Raw genomic sequence first — 14774 nt, 5'->3', positions numbered from 1 at the left:
GTCTTAATTAGGATCTGACCACACTGCTAATGAACTGAAGCCTCTTATCTTTCAGGTGCTCCAACTACCCTCATTTGAGATAGAGGGAGATGAAGCACAAACAAGTAAATGGAGATACTTAAATCTAGCACTGCTGCACTGAAACATTTAGTGCCTGGCGCAGAGCAAGTGAGGGAGTGCCAGCGCTCTGCTTACTCTTAATCATTTAGGTTCTCTATAGCATGAGTAGACAGACGTAGGCTCTACTGAGGGAGGCTCTAGTCCCAGTAACTGAGGCATTTCCTTTTCTCCACTGACAATATATACAGAACTACAGGGCATTCAACTGGTGGTGATTCAGTCTGATTAAGTCAGGTATCTGTCTGTTCTACCCAGAGTGAACGGAACTGACAGGAAATGTGTAGCATTTCCATGGAGCAAAGGGCAGGGGTGCTAATGCTTGCATTTTGTGAAATAATGTAGTGATGAAAACATTCAGGCTGAAAATGGGAGATTTGATTATAGTCTCAGCATGGGAAGGTCTGCAGGCAGCTAATGTTGGGCTTTTAAAATATAGATTTTAAACATAAATGTTTAAAATGCAATACAGCTTAATGTAAAAATGCACATGTATGTGTATATATATTCTTATATATGTGTATGTAATCTACACACTCCCCTATACATAAAATAGATATTCTGGAGAGCTGAAATTGAAGTGTTTCTCTCCCCTTCTCAGTTGAATGCCCTTGGCCAACTCTGCCTTTTGTTCAAGGACTAATGATGACTCACTGCAAAAGATGGTTTAGAAAGCATTGTCACCCAGGAACCCAGGATGTAGTTTTAGGTTCTTCCACGTTAAATAAAGCCTGCAAACTAGGGCTCTCATTTCCTAAATGAATTTTCCAAGTACTCATCTTCTGTAGAGCCTTTGGATTTCTCCAGAAGACCTAAGTGAAGTTTAGTCAGCTGTTCACTAAAATAAATTCAGAAGAGCCTGTGGGATGATGATACGTATGCATCTGTCTTCTCAGAAAAGGTAAGCCTAAGCATGTATCAAGCATAAGGAGAGTTAGGCATCATTTAAGAAATGCTAGGCAGTTTTGGAAAGTATGCAGAATGTCTTCACTTATCTAGGACCTGGGCAGGACTTAGAATGGGTAGCAGTATGGATTTTTGCAGGTTTTCTGCAGGTGTGAAGAAATGGCAGCAAACATTAAGACCTAAAGTAAGTAAACACTTTTATACTGTGAGTGTGACTGAGCACTGGCACTGGTAGCCCAGGGAGGTTGTGGAGTCTCCATTCTTGAAGACGTCCAAAAGCTGACTGGACGTGGTCCTGGGCAACAAGCTCTAGATTGCCCTGCTTGAGCAGGGAGGGTGGATCCAACAACCTCCAGAGGTCTGTGCAGGGATAGTTACTTTTCTTCATAGTAGCTAGTATTGAACTATGTTTTGGATTTGTGCTGTGTTGAAAACACAGGAATGTTTTCATTCCTGCTGAGCCGGGCTTACCCAGAGTCAAGGCCTTTTCTGCTCCTCATCCCACCCCACCAGCGAGTGGGCTGGGGGTGCACAAGAAGCTGGGAGGGGACATGGCTGGGACAGCTGATGATCAGCATGTAAAGCTGGGGGAAGAAGGAGGAAAGGGGGGGATGTTCAAAGTGATAGCGTTCGTCTTCCCAAGTAACTGTTATGTGATGGAGCCCTGCTTTCCTGGGGAGGGATGAACACCTGCCTGCCCATAGGAAGTAGTGAATGAATTCCTTGGTTTGCTTTGCTTGTGTGGCTTTTGCTTTATCTATTCAACTGTCTTTATCTCAACCCACAAGCCTTCTCACTTTTGCTCTTCTGATTCTCCCCTCTGTTGGGGGGCAGTGAGTGAGTGGCTGTGTGGGGCCTAGTTGCAAGCTGGGGTTAAACCTGACAGGTCTCTTCCAACCTCAGCCATTCTTTAATTCTATAAATATGTTTTGAGACAATATTGGTGTTCTTTTAATTTCATTGCAGTTATTCTCGTCTCTATCTATATACTGACAGAATGCAAAGTCCACTCAGAATTAAACTCATTTTAGATAAACAAATGCTTCAGTTACAGCAGCAGCAAATAAATACAAAACCAGAGTGATCTTTGTCTATGTCAATGTGGCTGTATTAATTTGATAATTTTGATACTGGGTAGATAATTTAATAATCCTTGATAAAAATAAAAATTTAATACTCGGATGAACTTTTATTCACCTTTAGAAATTTAGTCTACTTATATAAATTATTTATAAAGTACGAATCTACCGTAGCTGGGTTTTTTTTCTAAAAATGCTTACCTGCTCCATAAACCACTGAGTAAACTATGCGCTTTGCTTGCTCTCTGTCAGCATGTTTCACTTGTTCACTTGGAATCCCCTTCCTAAACAATCAAACAAAAATCATACATTTTCAGTTAAAAATAATTTTTTATGTCCACAGAAAACATATTTAAAGACAATAACTATTTAAGAACTCCAGGCTTGTAAGGTATGAACAGAAGGACTTAAGGGCTTTTGTCTTCGGCCAGGAATGTACAACTTCTTTACAAATTTTGGTAGTGATAGTCCCTAGTAAATGAAACTTTTTTATTTTAATTTAATCTTTATCTTCTCCTTTCCTTTTCTTTTTAATCAAATTCTTGGCTAGGAAGAGTCCTACTGCTATATTATTAGCTCTTTTGGTTGAAGATGATTCAATATTGCCCCATGGGAAAAATTAAATCTTTCCAGCAACAGCATTTCTTCAAGATGTGACATATATAGAGACTCAAAGCATAAGTCTGACCTAAAGCTTATTTAAACAAAGGTTATATCAGGGCTTTACTAATAGGAACAGCCAACCTTGTATCAAGAATGACTAATAAAAGCACGCACTGAGTCTCTCCATTTTTCTTACAGAGCTCCACAATAGAGATGCTTCATAAAACAGCAGCACTGGCTGTTTCTGAACTAGAGAGTGTAGCTAGTTTACTCCCAGCAAAGTATCATCCTTTCCGGTTCCCATTCACTCACCAACCGATGTAAACAGTCCTTGGAAAGGGCTAATGGATTTAGCAATTTGTGAATAAAAATCTAGGACCCTACAATGTCAAGTACCCACCACCTATGCTTTTCCTTATCCAAATGTAGCTTCAGAAAGAATGCTGACATTATTGACAATTGACAACACTGAATAATATTGATTATTTGGTTTAAATTCATTGGGGAAAATCTCGATCACCTACTCACACTCTGAAAACAAATACCTACAGAAATTGCATTTGGAACATGGAGATGTATTGCTATCAGGCATACTTGATGACATTGGCACAATTTGTAAGTCTCCTCATGAGTCTGTTCATGATGATTTGGTTGCTTTTTTAAAAGAAAAGTTTGCTATGCCTTGTTATGAAAGTTTTTTGCCAGGAAAGATGCTTTGTCGTGGAAATTTTTTGCTGACGAGTTTTGAGAAAATGGCATCTTTTTGTGTATTGTCTTTCATCGTTATTATGATACTCGAACACCTAGAAGATCAGCAGAGCCACAAATTTTTGCTTGCTTGGCCCATACCCTGTTTTTAGCCAAGCCTATGCACAGTGCTGGTATAATTAGGCACTCTGAATGATAAACAGGTAGAACTTGAGTGCAACCAGACTTAAGCAAGTCCTTATGGCAGCACAGATTTTTTGCAGAGGAAAAATAAAATTGAACGTGATTTCAAACCTTCATTGGGCAAACAGTCTTTGGTTTTGTAGAAGTTTACATTGTTGCTTTGAACGCTACTAATTGCTCAAAGATAAAATGGACTTTCACTGCTTGTTTTAGGCTGAGAAACATGAAGAACTGGATAATCTAATACATAGTGTTTTCCAGCTGTAATGAAGACTATTTCCACTCAAGTCAATCATTCTGGTAGCTGTTGATTCTTACAGCTTGCCTTTTTAGTTACACCAGGTCAAGAGTTCATGGCTCTTTTGAATAAAGTAGGTTGAGATTCCCAAATGTACCTGAATAAGAGGACAAAGTGGCAATTGGAGCTAATAAGTGCAGAATTAGGAAACTAGACATCATTAAGGATTTCCTGAAGCAACCTCTGGCAGAAAGGCCACAGGAATTTCCTGAAGAACCTGGCAGAAAGCTACATATACACTTGAGAAAGCATCCATCCAGAACCAGGAGGGAAAACAGAACCTGATAAGAGTATAGGTCTTACTTGAGGTGAATAACCAAGACTGAAGAATGCTGAAACTAGGGAAATGATACAAAATGTAATACTGCTTTCCTAATACTGGATGATTTGAACTAGAGGCCTGGAGAAGGCCAGTGACAGGAGTGCAGCAATAGAGATTACTTGCAGATTTACTTAAGTCTGGGGCTAGAGACAACTGAGAGCCAAGGGGTCAGCAGAGGGGAGTATGTTTGCTGCTCACTTCTCTGAAAAAGAAAAGCTACAGTAGAAAGAACACAGTGGGTAAGAACTCATGGAGATCTGGAGAGGAACATACTTATCAGATCATGGTACTGAGGAAGACATAAGACAGCAGTCGTGCTGGGAGCGACTGGTGGTTCTAGAGAAGCTTTAACAGTGAAAGAAGACACTAGAATTTGATGATATGCACAGTAAGACCCACTGCTAGGATTTTAAGGATGATTTTGCATTATCCAACTTTCAGCTTGACAGGGCTGGTGGGGAAAAGCAGAAATAGACTTATTCCTGTAAAAATGATAGGCAGCCTCAGGAGGAGGATTCTGTGTTCCCATTGTAAGCAATCACAATAAAACCAAGCCTAACACAGTTATTGATGCAGATGCACATGTATCATGTGATCATGGCAATCAAAACAGTTACTTAGCATTTCCTGATCTTTGATAGTCATGAAACACATGAAACGCAATTAAAATTTAAGAGCTTTGTGTCAAATATTTCTTTTAATATAATGCTAAAAACAAAATGGTCAGTCAACACCTCCTAGTGTGTTAGAGTGGGAAAAGTGAGCACTTAGCAGAGACGCATTACTTCTCTCTGTGTATTTGTAAATTTATGTACTACATTCAAGAGTCTAGAATAATAAAGTATGAAATTGCCATATAAATCACAAGTGCTTGAAGAAACAGAAGTCATTAATCAAAATGATTGCTTTTTTTTTCTAATAATGAATTTTTTTCTGTTTGTATTGACAACGATTGGTTTCTACCCAGGATGCTTGATTCCTTCTGTAATACAGAGAGGCATTCCTGCTGTCTGAAGTGAAGACTATTCCTTTGAATAACAAAATGGGGGGGGCAGTCTCTCAGAAGTACAGCAGCCATGTTAGAAATCCCCAGTGGGCTTTCTTCTTCAGCCTGTTTCCTTTACAAACAAATTTATATATGTGATAATTGTTTTAATTGGTACTGTGAGAACCTATTTGAAGTGAAATTTCTTATTTTGGCTTTGGACTCATCATGGAATGCCATGATATTGAAACAGAGACATTGCTGTCGTCCTGTGTAAGAAATTTTTAAGCTACAATCACTAAGCAAGCTATCTAACGCATGAAAATACTCCATGCTGAACTGTGGTGTGATGTAAAACAGATCTATAGTGGAGATGCATTGTTTTCGAATAAACTTGAATCTGAAGAAGGAAGCTGGATGGGCATAAAAAAGCCTCAGCTGCTGGGCCTAGACAGTGACGTGGAGGCAGACTTCAGCTCACCCAGCACTGTACGTATATCTGGAGGAACAGGAATAATGTTAATGCAATGTAATAGAAATTAATGACGAAAAAGATTCAAGAGAAGAAAGAATTTGCTGCAGGTTTTGTTGTAGAAATAGCACAATTTCTGAAGTCCTGCAGGAAATACATATGCAGTTATCAGTTCTAGCATGAAACATTCTTCCATTTTATGACATCCTTCTCATTACTCACTCTCTGAAATGCACTATTTGTCCAAGACTGTAATCAATATTATCATCATCTCCAAATCCCTCCTGACTTGCCACCTCCAAATGTGCAATATTTCACCTCCTACATTCCTGTCCTTGCCTGCACACTTATCTCAGTCTATTTCCACATCTCCAATTTGTTTGTCCTTTACCTTTCTTCATTTAGTACTGCTTTGCAAGTCTTTTGCTTTATAGTAATTTACTTGATACACATCTATTAGGTAGAATAAAGAAAGGACTTCAGTGCTGGAAGACACGTTCAAGTTAACAGATCTCATTATTCTTGGAAGGAGTTAGCAGAGCTACAGTCTGGAAAGGTCTGTGAGGACAGCAAAACAACTTAAAGCTGAAAATTGTAGAAAATCTGACGAATGTAGTGACAGTAGAGATACACAAACTCTTTAAAAAGGTGGTTCTACCAAGAACTGGGCTGTATGCCTAAAAGGGAATAGCTGCCTAATTCTTAGAGTGAAAAAAATTGAGAAAATTTTTCAAGCAAAACCGTGAAGAAGCATCATTATTAGTACGAAACATACAATGCAGATATGAAACAAACAGGCATATGTAATTTATTGCTTTCTCAGAGATAATATCTTTAATATTTTCTATAATTTCTCCAAAACTGATTATATGTTTTCATATATTCATAGGGTCTAGTGAACGTCTCAACGAGTTTCTGCTGAACTAAGTCTTAAGTCTTTAAAACATATGAATACCAAGTTTCTTTATACCCAAGAAAAATATGGCAATCACGTCTGTAATTTAGAAAAAGCTGAACTATAACCTAGAATCACACATTTAATACAGAATAGAGATCTGGAAGGATTTATTTTTAACCTGCACAGACTATTAAAGAGAAAGCAGTAATGCAAATTTTAGTATACAGAAATGACCACACACAGCATAAAGTAAACGAACACATTAAAAAAAAAAATCAAAGAGGCCACAGGGCATAAAGTTTGAGCAATGCCAAAAAAAAAAAAGTTTGAGAACAGGTAGAAATGGAAGGAAATCAGTCTTAAAAGAATGCGATAAGACATTTCAGCATTTCTGGGAAATGTTGTATGGCAACGGAAGCCGTCTGTTTATGTACAGGAAAAGGCAGAACAAATTTCTCAAACACAATATCTGGCAGACATGCGTTGCCTTGATCTGCATTACATTCCAGCCAAGCTAAGCTCAGTCAAAACAGCCACAAAGCTCTTGGCCACTCTCCTGCATCTGCCAGTTAATCCAAGTCCTAGCTGCAAGTTGTGGATGTGGGAAATGAGATGGAGTGCCACTAAATTCATTTTATATGTGGTAATTGATGTCCAATAAATGAGTGAATAGACATACGTTCATCTGACTGCTTTTACAGCTTTTTAAAGATTTCATTACTGAACTGTATAAATCTCTCATTTTTAATCACCTGTTGCTATTTAATAGCAGATGAGGGTTGTATATTCTGTAATTTTGTGCCTGGAACTTTGTGTTGGTACATGAAACTGGTACAGACAGTTTATGCAATTAGTGACAACTGCAAGCTTTAGAAAAGCTCCGTTTTACAGTGGTATCACCACTGGATAGATCATGTAGGAGGTAAATTCTGAAAGCTTACTTTTTCAGTTACACTGGGCGGCTTATACCTAAGGCAAATACAATATATACAATGTATGTGAGCATCCTAAACATATGGAAAAGATTGGCTACACATAACCTAGTCCACTCGCTGTTAATGCAATGTGCAAGAATAAGCAATTCTTTTGAAAGCTGCTATTCCATGACTAATGGAAAATGCTGACAAAGCTCAGGCATAAGTTGTCTCAGACATTAAGGTAACATGTGGAAGCAATCTTGGAACAACTTTTGCCTGACTAATCTCTTTTACAAAATACAGACAAGGAAACAGTTTCCCTGAAGCCACTGTCATATCAAAACAGATCACTACTACTACCTCATGTGTCAATCAAGGGCCAGGCATAAGGTACAATTAGTCCACCTAGATAATTTTATCATACACAGTTTCAATGTATATTTAGATACAAAATGTCCAGTGAAAATTACATATATAACCACAAATACATGCCTTCTGTAACTTTGAGGCATTTACACAACTATGTTCTAAACAAAATGTAGCTAGATTGTCTTTCTCGTAAGAAGAGCATAGAGACATCAGGATGAAAAATGAAATTTGTCTAGACTGCCCAGAAGAGTGGAAATAAAGTTAAGAGATTTTTTTCTAAAAAAAGGAAAGAAGCATCTACAAAGACTGAAATGCAGACTAACGTCTTGTCAGAAGGGAAATAGCAGGTGAAATAGCTAACAGAAAGATAGACCTTTCTGATGTAAACTAAGTATATAATAAGCCATTTTTTCTTTTATTTCTTTATCTATGTCACTTATAAACACTTCTCGTGTCTGATTCAAATGTTACGTCAAATGCATGTATTCGCATTTTTATTGTAACCTGGTTTGCATAAGTGGGATATAAGGTTACAGAATAACACAAACTCACTCCTCACCCAAGGATATGCACCAATAAATGAATCAACAAACTAGGGCAGTGGATATCTTAAGTAGTACACCAGATTCCTTACATCCCCTCCTCTTTATCTAAAGGGTAATATGCAGGGTTCTTGTTTCGTTTATGTTTATTCCCACTGTGGCATCAGGAGAGGCAGAGATGTCTTCCAGTGGCACATGTTGGATGGACCTGGATCTGGCATGGATCTCCCACATAAATATAGGGGTCATGTACTTAAGCACAGAGGGAAGAGGGTCACAACCTCCTACTCAGGGGGTTTAAATTTGTGGTTTATTAAGTTTAGAGGTTTTTATAAAAGCTTTTAGTTGTGTTGAACTTCTTTGAATGAAAGACTACAGCGCTGTCAGCTTGATGTCATCCTTCCTACACTACAGACAGCTCTGCAACTTTTTTGTCATTGTATCTCTTTTCCTTCTTTGTATGCATTTTAATTTGTTTTATATCTATTTAGTACCAGGAAAAGCTTTATAATCCCTATAAAACTCTTTTGCAAGACTCCAGAAGCACTTTAGGATTTTAAAATGCCTTCCAGTGGTTAATCATAAAATAATTTATTTTGTCTGAGTAGCCTCTATAGGCCATTGCATGAAGATTTATTTCATTAGTCTTCAACTTTCTTTTAAAGAGCATGACATCTAGCTTTCATGTATTTTACAGAAGAAAAGACACGTCTTTGCAGTATGCTCTGTGGGCCAGAAGTCTTCTGTTGCTACATTTTAAAGTAGCAGGGAACCAGACAACAAAACTACAACAAGGTCATGTCATAAATTATAGCTATCATCAGTAATAATTTGTTGAAAGATTCATTTGGGAGAAAAGCGATCCATTATCTTTATTAAGATATTTACCTGCATGTTGATGTCCCAGATATTGGATACTGAAGAGATAAATTAGCACTTATTTTCAGTGCTCTTGACAACAAAGGTCACTTAGAGATTTTTCTGTAAAAATGCACAATTCTGGGCATCTGTCAGAACAGAAAGTCCCTGACATCGATGAAAGTGCTTGGAAGAGCACATCCTACCCTGAAGCCTTCACCTTTTCTCTCTTTCACTCCTGCAGGTACAAAAGAAGGGTTTTCTTGTCACACCTGTAGCCTCTCTTACATAGTTAATTACACGGACACGTGATATTTATTTCTGAGTCATGTGATTGCTGAAGGAATTAATTAACTAGAGGGCATTCTTATTTTAGGGTCTTTGGGTCTACGAGCACAGAAGAAAAGGAAGTCAGGGTAACTAATTCCAGCTTAAGGTGCCAGTGTGAACATCAACAGTTATGGGCACCATCACTGAAAGAACAAATAAAAGTAAAGAGATTAAGGGGTCTATACAAACTGGGATGACATAAAATTTGTCAGAGGCCATTTCTTTAAAACAATAATGTCAGGGATCAAATGAAAACTAATGCTCTTAGGAGTTCTTTCTTTACTTATCATACCTACTTTTCAAAGTTTTCTGTAAGAGGCTTCAAACAGTTAAGAAAGAACAGAAGCCATTTGGGAGCTGATACAGGTAGCTGTAGCAGAGTATCAAATAATTACCCATCTCGGACCTGTCAGAAGTCTCATAACTTTATAAAGATATAGATGGACCTTCAGAGCAGCCATTAGGCAAATACCAGAAAAGAGAAGGAAACAGAGCTCTTAATATATAATCAAAGGATGATGTAACTGCCATCTCAGATATTACATGGAACAAAACATGGAGTTATAATATTGCTACATGGAGTTATAATATTGCTACAACAACGTACAGTTTGCTCAGGAAAAACAAGCAGGCGAAGAAGGGAGGAGGTGTCACACCACATCGAACTGCACCTACACAGTTCAGAAAAAAAATAAGCGGCAAGCAGACTGTTAAATATCTTGGTAGGGCAAACAAAAGAGGAAGAAATGCTGTATGTGAGGGTCTTGAACAAATGGGTTCTGCAGAGACGGACGAGATAGTTCATATCCCACCTCTTTCAATCTTCACTAAAAACACCTCTTGCAGCTTAAATTTCTGTTATGCCTATGATCGCGCTGAATTAAAGGCAGAAGTAAAAGTGAAGAACGAATTGCCTTTGCATTCTTAATTTCATCAAGATTTAGCTTGACACTAAAGTTAAAGTTAATTGAGTTAAATGAAATAAATGGAAACATTTTATTAAGCTCTGGAGTGTGCTCATAAAATGCAGCATTTTATCAAAGTCACTCTAGAAGGAGATGACTATTTGGAGATAGTTTTTCATACACAAGAAAGCCTCTCCATGAAATTAGCAAAGCCAAATGTTATCAGGTAACACGAAACAACTGAGGACTGTCCAACCTCCAACCTCCTCACAGCTTGCTTTTTCACTAGTGTCTGTGTTAGCTGTGGTGGTGCCAATTCTAAAATTTTATTGTTGATTTATTCTAGAATGCTAAGAAAGCATTTAATGTGCAATAATACTAAGCTTCCAATGTGACATAAAATTAAGCTGTCTGGGGTTAAACTTGTTGTTAACAACCTGGTTTATTTAAAGCTATTGTTTAGCTCTTCTAAAAACAAAAGCCATTATGCTTCCTGAAGACTTTATTCCCTCTGCCTTATTATCTGCTAGTCTAAACAAATGTCACAGCTGCACTTCTCCAAGGGACTGTAATCTACAAGGTGAAATTTCCATAAGCTGACATACAGACAGTCTGTCAGAGTTCAAAGCAAGACAAGTGTTAAATTTCATTAATATCAACTATCGCAAGTGAGCTTTCAAAACAGATAGAAATTGCTTTGCTGGAAAAGTAAAACTGTTAAAATATTCCACGCTAACACCCATGAGGCATTGAACTCAGATCTTAAAATGTTTTAAAACTCTGATTCTGATTAGGCAGACTGAATACCCTCCCTTTTACTAAATTTCAGCATTTACAGTGGTTATTGGGGGTGGGAAGGGACAAGAGAGTAGAAGGGGATATGTGGAGAAAGCGATAGCTAATTAAACCACTACATGAATGCTCTTTGAAAAGACATACTGCAATAATTAAACATCACAAGCCAAAACCTAGATCTGCCTCCTATATTTCAACAGAAAAGTTCAAATATACATGCATATATATATTTAAACCCTCATTGTAGAGGCAGAGCTACCTACCAAAGTTATTCCAAAGGCAAAACAAGAATTATTACAGCTATCATGTACCTTATATTTGCAAATGCCATAATCTTCAAGTGTTTCCTGTCAGAATCTTTTGAGGAGTACCCTTTAATACACTTCTTTTATTATGCAAAAATGTAACAGTTACTACAATCATTCATTAAGCAGCAGACATATTTCACAAGTGATGGTTATTGAAAGGGATGAAAATCTCAAACTAGAATTAGTGCTTTTTGCCTAATGCAAACAAGCTTGATTTAAATAATGATGCTTTTCAGAACAATGATTCAATCTGTTAGCCTTACATAAATTTAAGCAAAAGTAATGAACTTTAACATTATTGACATACCAGGCCAAATACTCCTAGGCCAAAACTGGAGACATAATCTGAGGATACAATTACAGCTGATTTCACAATGTTTTCAGGCAGATATAAGAGACTGCCTAATCCCACAATGAGTATAATAATAGGACAGAAAAGAGAAACAGAAATGCAATACACAGAGATCTTAGAGCTTGTTTTCCAACCTATCTCACAACAAACTCTTCTCCAACACAGCAGAAAGGAACAAAATTAGCACTCTGAGACCGCTTCCTCCATCCAGACTGTAGTAATTGTCAACTTATCCCTACGTGCTGCACAGCTGGAGAAATAAACCCTTTCACAGAGTCTAAAGAATAATACAGATTATTGCTTTTCTGCAAGTTATTTTATTTGCAAATAAGAATTATTAAAGTATAGAATTTTTGTATAAAATAGGGGATGAGGAATCAGAAACAGAGAAAAGATGTAATAATTGATCATGGAACAACTAGGAAACAGTGTGGTTTGGCTGTGGAAAAACAAATGCAATTTCAGGATGTGCCAAGTGAGCTATTTCCAATGACAGGACAATATTAGTGCTGCTGTACAATATACTGGTGAGATTTTATCTGGGGCAGTTAACATAATTTGGTTACCATGTTCAAGAAACATTAATTTGGTGGTGGTAGGCTACCAGAATATTGAATAGAGGAAAAAAAAAACCAACCACGTGAAAGGAGACACTGACTGTGTCAATATCAAGAATTTAAACCTGCCCATAAATATCCTGTAGCACTGGGGCTAACTGGAAAACACCACCACATATCCATACTTCAAAACTCTCTTACCATTCAAAGATGGTGCTGCATTCAGCAGCCTGGTGGAAATAATCCCTGGCCCATGCCAATTAAGGAACTATGCCCAGTAACTGTTTGGTCCAGAGCCACGACCATGACAGGGACCAATTTACCAACCCAGACTTTGAGTGCCAGCAACTAGGAACATCCCTGGCACTAAATTTATTAGAATAAACGTAGTCTCTCAAGTCATTATTTCTTTGTTTTATTCATCATTCTGCTAGCCCAGCTTCATGGCTGTTCCAAAATTATGTTTCTGGACCATGATACAAGTATTCCTGACACTGTGCTCTGGTGTAGAGATTTCAGAGCTAGATTAAAAAACTAGCTTTGGTAACCAAAGCAGTTTAGTGAAACAGTCAGTCAGTGCCACAGAGGCTCATTTTCCTTGCCAAGAAGAAATACAGATTAATATACATGGAATTGCATGTAGTCATAACTAGCTGCTCCTAATACTAGTTCATTAAGGTATTTTGATGACAAATATCCTAAGAAAGCTTGTCTTGTTTCCTTAAAGAGTGAGGGGTTTACAACACAGTTGACTGCCTTCCTGCAGTATTTATATAAAGCAAACACTGGGGGTGAGGAGAGCTAATAAAGCTAATGGGCAACATTGGCAAGAATAATTTAGGTATATAAACTGTAGGAACAAATATAAGGTAGAAAGTAAAATGAGTTTTCTAGCCTGAAGAGGAATGGGGAATTCAACAGCTCTTCAGCAGCATTATATAGGTTAAAACTAGTTCTAAGTTGAGACCCTGCAAATCTATGAAAGGGGGTTTATGACACTGACACCTGCAACTTTACAACCAAAAATGTCCTTCTAGTCTTATACTCCTGTGTAAGACCAGGCGTACTCTTTCCAAGCATAAAGCACTAAACTAGCAGTGTGAGAGATTCTGCCTTACTTTTCTTCAAGCTTCTCTTCTGAATGCTTCTCTGTTTCTTAATAACTGCTGTGACCTTCTCAGCATCTTTTCCTACCACAAGAAACCACTTCATTCTCACAGGACTTCAAGCTTTTACTCTAGTACCTCATAGTTTAAACAAATTTCTCAGGAACAATCCTAAGAAATCTGCAGTCATGCAGCTGCAGGAGCTGCAAGTGGTACAGACTCATTCACAACTATTTTACCAAAGAAGTTACTACTGAACACCAGATCCATAATGAGTAGTGTCTCCACAATTAGACCTTCTGCCACAAAATACCTGCCACTGAATATGACTTGATTTGGAAGACCGTGCCTTCCCATTCAAACTGAAATTGTGTCTATGTCTGAACTGCATATATGAAACAAATTCTTGATTCCTCACTTTTAATCAGTAATACTCTGAAAAGAAGAAAGATAGAAGATACAAAATTAGATATATTTTAGATATTGATGAGAATGGAAATGATACATAAACAATGAGATAATGGATAAGTACTACTAAGTATTCAGTTAAAAACACTGCAAAAATTGTTTCTTCAGAGTCTATTTCACAAAAGAAAAATAAGCAGAAGCCTTGAAACTAATTAAAAATTATAACAGTGCTACAAAATCAGGTAATCCAATGACAATGAAAGAAATTTTAGGCTAACCCTTAATGAGACTCCTAGTAGGTAGCACTGAGTTTAGGACCTCCAGACATACAGCGAGTCAATACTGGCTGAGTTACATAGGAAAACTTCAGAGCTGAAAGTCAGCTCAGTCACAACAGTCATATATTTCTAAATGGAGACTCCAGCAGGGATATTCACCTACACTTATTTAAGAGGACCGCCATATAATACACATGAAAACTTTTCTCCACCCTCTTCAAAGGCAGGATTCTAGAAGCAACCCTAGGTGCTCCATGGTGAAGAGCAGGTATGTCTGTAATTTGTCTTAATATTGCAAATCATAGTTTCACAATCTTATATGTGCACAATGGTATGGAATGTCTCCTCTTCATTGCAACTCCAAAAAACAAAGATTTCATTATTTTGCAATGTATGAAGTGAAATTAATTAACCCAAATTCATTTTAGACTTGACATTAAGCTCATAAAAAGTGGAAAAATGAATCCAAGAGACTACA

At 37.5% G+C, this 14774-nt stretch overlaps 1 protein-coding gene across 1 annotated transcript in view; it reads right to left on the bottom strand.

Moving 5' to 3' along the window:
* POLN (DNA polymerase nu) overlaps positions 1–14774 on the bottom strand; it is a 107393-nt gene that overhangs the window by 34214 nt on the left and 58405 nt on the right. Inside the window, exon 17 of the mRNA XM_075092047.1 lies at positions 2304–2386. Coding sequence (XP_074948148.1) covers positions 2304–2386 — 83 coding nt within the window. The remainder of the gene's footprint in view (positions 1–2303; positions 2387–14774) is intronic.

This window comes from Phalacrocorax aristotelis, chromosome 4 (genome assembly GCF_949628215.1).
Source record: "Phalacrocorax aristotelis chromosome 4, bGulAri2.1, whole genome shotgun sequence".
Lineage (NCBI taxonomy): Eukaryota > Metazoa > Chordata > Aves > Suliformes > Phalacrocoracidae > Phalacrocorax > Phalacrocorax aristotelis.
The sequence above is the reverse complement of the archived record's forward strand: the minus strand, read 5'-3'. Positions and strand labels throughout refer to the sequence as shown.